Source organism: Lytechinus variegatus, chromosome 6 (genome assembly GCF_018143015.1).
Source record: "Lytechinus variegatus isolate NC3 chromosome 6, Lvar_3.0, whole genome shotgun sequence".
NCBI lineage: Eukaryota > Metazoa > Echinodermata > Echinoidea > Temnopleuroida > Toxopneustidae > Lytechinus > Lytechinus variegatus.
This window is the reverse complement of record NC_054745.1, coordinates 29162037-29167654: the sequence shown is the minus strand read 5'-3', so window position 1 is coordinate 29167654 and position 5618 is coordinate 29162037. Positions and strand designations below refer to the sequence as shown.

The 5618-nt window shown below is 37.5% G+C and overlaps 1 protein-coding gene across 1 annotated transcript; it reads right to left on the bottom strand.

The window, feature by feature from the left end:
- Positions 1 to 464: 464 nt before the first annotated feature.
- LOC121417694 (angiopoietin-related protein 1-like) lies at positions 465 to 4568 on the bottom strand. Its single transcript, XM_041611428.1, has 4 exons — positions 4486 to 4568; positions 3397 to 3545; positions 1681 to 1945; positions 465 to 721 (listed from the first exon to the last, which is right to left on the bottom strand). Exons 1-4 carry the CDS (start codon positions 4523 to 4525, stop codon positions 465 to 467), a joined length of 711 nt encoding a protein of 236 aa, XP_041467362.1. The 5' UTR covers positions 4526 to 4568.
- Between the last annotated feature and the right edge of the window lie 1050 nt (positions 4569 to 5618).

Here is a 5618-nt window from a genome sequence, read left to right as displayed (position 1 = left end):
GGGCTGAAACCGGCTGAACCACGCAACATTTTTATTGACCAACCAAAACATCGACCTTGATCATACTTTCCTGCTTTAACAACTTCAACACAGATGAAACCTAAATTTATGCATGTTCTAATGGAATATTTTGGTCAATAATACTAGATCCAGAAAAAATCAACCCTAGTTTGTTCGTTATCTATTGCACAAAAATATCTTTCCCTTTCTTTTAAGTTTAATTACTATACTTCAATGCTTAAGCGATTGTCATATTACACAACGTTGGGTCCTTTGGCCGATATAAACTGATATGTCCTTGCTTTTAAAATCCAAGATGGCTTCCATCTTGGACACAATTTTTATGTTTTATCGAATTCGCATAAACTAAGTATAGGGTCTTAAATAAAAGCCCCAAAATGACACTCATTATTACTCTGAACAAATAAAACTATTTTGTTCATAAAATTATTTTTTTGATACCCTCAATCCCGTCCGACTGGTCTTATCTTCAGCTCAAAGCTTCTCAACTGTAACATCGTTCCATTTGTCCACCATTCCCCGATCGTTCCGTTTTCCATTCGTCTCATGTTGAAGCTGACATGGCCGCAATCTGGATACAATCCACGGTACCACCCGGCCCCTTTCAGTCGGGCACAAGAACTCTTATTCCCCGGTAACTGGTCATTATCTCGATCTATCGTGCTGAAGGAATACCCATCGTGCAGCCCAAAGGCATCACCTGTTAATGGAAAAGACATACATGACATAATAGGGCTTATACTCTCACGTTTGGGAAGGGTGAAGGAGGGATATGAAATTCGAAAATTAGAAGTGATGATGTAGTAATGGGAATGAGCTTATTACTTGGGTTTGGATCTACCCAATTTTGCTTGATTATCATGGAGGATCCGTGAATATTCTTTAAAATCAAACCATTTTTAGAAACCAAGGCTTAGCGTTTCACTGAAAAGAGAATCAAATTAGACGGGTACCAGTTGACTTCTAAAAGTTAGAATGGCAACTATTAAGTTACACTGTCAGTCCAACTGAGGATTAATAATTCCCACTATGCGTTCGAAAGAAACGTCTGATACATCTGTTTTTCATACCCCTCTATAACTTGTGGACTAAGACTTGCTAATGTTTAATCTAGACCGTAGCTAACATTGCAGGACCTCTAGGCCTGTCGAGCTTATGCTAAACAGTTCCTGGGTAGGCTGCACCCGGCTTCTACCCGACTGCAGAAATGAATTAAGAATTAACGGCAATGTTCCCCCGAGCCTACCCTCCCTTTTCGAAACCTTGGTGAGGCCGAGGTCGGTAATCGAATCCGGTCCCCACCTTAGATCGCCACTTGATCACAAAGGTGTTAGTGGCGAGGGTAATCCCGATCCAATTAATTGACAGAAGGGGGTGGGGGTGTTCCACCAGGTTCATTTCCTTCTTTGTCTTCGTAAATTGACAATTTTTGGCTTAGTTAAGCCATTCCTTAATGTAAATTGCTATAGTATACCATTTAAAACGTTACGGTTAATAAGAACTTATTACTAGAAAGAGAAAAAATTGGCATTGCAGGAACTCATAATGATACGCAGGGAAAATGAATGCGGGGAAAAATCTATTGATGTAATTTATTTAATTGGTAAAGATCTGTAGCAAAATTAATTGTTATTGATAATGAGAAAAACCTAAACTTGCCAGCATCACCACCATCATATCGCAAAACATGGAGCCGGTAGCCACTACCCTCGTCTTCGACTCGGAACCTCTGGTACTTCGAGTGCGAGGTTGTCCCGTTCTCGTGCACCATCTCTATGCGAAGACGATAGTTTACCAGGCTCGTAAGTTCGTGGATGAGTTCGTTGCCGAGCCAGAACTCCGTTGATAAGTTGCCGAAGCCGTGCTTATAATCATCCCATGATCGTTCAAAGCTTACGCTTCCATCATAGCGTCTTTGAATCACCTGTATGGAATAGATTATTATTTTATTGTCAATTGTTACGATATAAGCTTTTGCTATTATGGATATCAACTGTAAAATAATAAGAGACACACATCTTGTGGTTGTGTTTTCAAAATCTTCAGGTTTACATTAAAATAGTCTAACTTCAATTTGATTTAGAAGGTAAGATGCCTTAATTTTCTTTAAAGTCTTATTTCATCACGCCATGCCACACGATTTAGTCTAATTGTAAACAGAGGGTCGTGTGTTCGAATCCCACCGCGGCCTAGCGTCCTTTGGCAAGACGTTAATCTATACTTTGCCCCTCTCAACCCAGGTGCTAAATGGGTACCCGGTAGGATGGGAAAGATATTGTATGTTTGATTTTGCCAGCGCCAAAGTGAGGCTGCGATGAATGCAAGGAATGCTCCCCGGGGAGTGGAAATTGTGCACTTTTTTGCGGGATTGAAATGAATCCAATGACTGGGGTAATAATATGATGTTACGCGCTTTGAGCCATTCTGGGAAAAGCGCTCTATAAAAATTGGCTATTATTATTATCATTATTATTAATTGTTGGGTGTTAAATATGGTGTTCGGTAGAAAATATAAATAAATCAATCTGGAAGACAAAAGGTATACACTATAAAAAGAACTCGAGATTTAATGAGAGTGCGTATAAAATCATGTTTATGATTGATGGTTAAATGCAAAACCAAATATTCTCTACTTTTTTCTAGCAAATAGCACTTCTATAATTCATATCCCATGTTTTTTTTTCTTTATGAATATGTTTTTAATATGTTTTTATGACTTAATTAAAACCAACTTCGCGTCACTGTGATTCATTGGGAAATTCTCCCTAATCGGTTTGAAATAAAAGTAAAACAAAATCAGGAAAAAACATTATTGAAGTTTCAGTGAAAAATATCATGGAAGATAATTAGTATTCCATCAATTCAATTTTTCAATGAAACAGAGGGGGTTATGATATGAGATTTCTGATGATATACCCCCTGCATAAAAGAAATCAATTTCAATGTTTCAAGAAAATTCTTCCTTTTTGAATGGAAACCAATGACGCAGCATACATGGATGGATGACACAAAATTGTCTCCGGCGGCAATTGCTCCGGGCTTTATTTCGATTAAAATAAGGGATTAGGACAGAGTTGCAGAAAGGCGTTTTGTTAGAGTTAGGCCTGTGTTAATTATATGGTATAGTGTTAAATCCAGAATTGAAGTTGTGTAGAATTTACAGCGGAAAAACTGTCGCCGGAGCAAATGTCATGAAACCTAAGAGGGAGCTGCTCGTGTATGACGTCACGGTTTTTTTTAAATCATAGCTCTATGTTATTCTTTGATTGATTTTCATCAAACCTTTAACAATATTTATCTTTTTCTGCTTTCATCAAAACCAGCTTTTTGTTAGGATGGGCTTCCTTTTTGAAGAAAATAAATACAATACTCTACCAGCCATCCAAATGGAAAATAGTAATCATTGGTGCAGAATACACTGTATGGTCCTTTGTGTACACCGTCTGATGTGATGAAGCAGACCTGATAGATGCCATTCTCACGATGGCCTGCATCATACGCAGATTGGCAATCAGAATAGCATGCTGGGAACGAAATGAAGATGGTAATAGAATGTTATATAATACATTCTTATCCAAGAAATTGTGGTATCTTTAGATAGCTAATCTTGAAAAAAAGACTTTTGAGGTCATTATAAAAAAAGAGAATACATTAGCCTGTATTTGCATTTGTGTAGAGAAAATTGATGTCGTAGAAGAAATTATTTGTTTTGTTATTTAGCAAGTTGTTATTCAAGTAGGCCTATACTGCCATACTTTGGCAAAATAAAGCAAGATACACAAGTATAGTATGTTGTAAATGAGCAATGTGTGTTCGTCATTTACATAGACGTCAATGCAATTTAACGGCATATTTTCTTAAATATCTTTCTATAGAACGATCATTTATTCCCCAAATTTTGCATGAAGGTGCAACATATGTACATACGTGTTTCAGAAACAACAAAAACAACAACTCAAATTTGACTGAGGTGTCACTTGTTTCCTTTTGTCACAGTTTGGCAGTATCTGGCCTACACTCTACAATATGGGTAATAAACCTGGCCTGGTTTGAGTAGTTTGGCATTAGAGGAGGTGCTATCAAGTATGTTGGTTTGTTTATTAAAGCTTTCAAGAATTAGTTTCTAGAAACCGAAATGTAAGATTAATAATACCATATTTACACAGTGATTTGCCTCTTGGGCTCGACTTTCGAGCCAAGCTCAACACAGCAATGTGATCACGTTTACACTCAAGCGAAAAATGTGAGTTCGACATGGCTCGTGGGTTGAAACTTTCGGCTTTGGCGGATCAAAAATACCGTGTTCGACACCACTCGCAGATCCTACTGATCATGCTGATCGCGTTTACACTGCATCAAATGGCCGTGTTGAGCACGGCTTGCATGTCGAACCCCCAAGCCGAGTCACTGTGTAAACACGATTAAGTAACACGGCTGCATGAAATTAGAAATAAATATATTTACCAGAGGAGTCCACTGGAGAGTTGCATTGATAACCGATCATGGTTTCCGCACAGGTCGCACCATTGGGACAAGGACTACTGAGACAATCTACAGGAGTAATATTGTAGTTATTATGATAATAATAGTAGTAATAAAACAAATCATGTGTTCCATTTATAAAGTGCAGCTACTATAATTGCATATACTCCACTGCTCTTGATAATTGGTATCACTATTACCCGGCTGTAGCTGAGCGGCATATAGGCGCTAAAGCATTCAAGGAATATTTCCTACCGTGTAACAATTCTTAGTAAATCTAATCATTTGTGTATGATTAATTAATCGTTTCTGTTTTAACGGAGTGTCCTACTTGGCTAAAGCACGAAAGAAAATTTCGTTGAGACAGAATATTGAGTGTTGATAACGCCCCGCAAGTTTAAAGGGCTGTAATAAACCAATTCAATCATGCACTGCCAAGATAATGCGTCTTAAGTATTTAGGTCTTCCTTCCATATCATTATTTAGTGGCAGAGCGAGTAATACGATACAATCCACTAAATTGTTTGGAAGAATGAAATACGTTCCCCAAGACTAAATCTAAAATCACAGCCCATATTTCGTTCTTCCAAACAGTAATTATAGTGAAAAAAATAATTGATGATGATAATGATGATAAAGTAATAACAGTAACAATACAAAACATTTATATGGCGATTATCCTTGGAGTTTCTAGGCAAAAATCTGTTTCCTAATCATGATTAATACTGGAAACAAAATGAAATAGGAATGATAACACGTAAGCCATTAAAAATTGAATTAAGAAACAACTGACAATAATAGCAGTAGCTGGTGTGCATCTAATTAATCGATACACAATTAGAATTCACCTATAAAAAGGTACGTTCTAAATGGGGTCTTGATTTTCCAATTTTTAAGGTGCAGACTCCCCCACCCCTCTCTCTGCATCTCTCCTTACCTTCATCTGTCAACTTAAAAGGGTATTGTTCATGGTTAAACTTCGTAATTTCAAAGGTTCGTAATTCCGAAAGTTCTTTATTCCGAAGGTTCGTACTTCCGAAACACGTAAATTGCCTATACCTCGATGCTCGTTAATCCGAAAACGTAAAAGGGTTCATTAATCCGAACATTTGTGG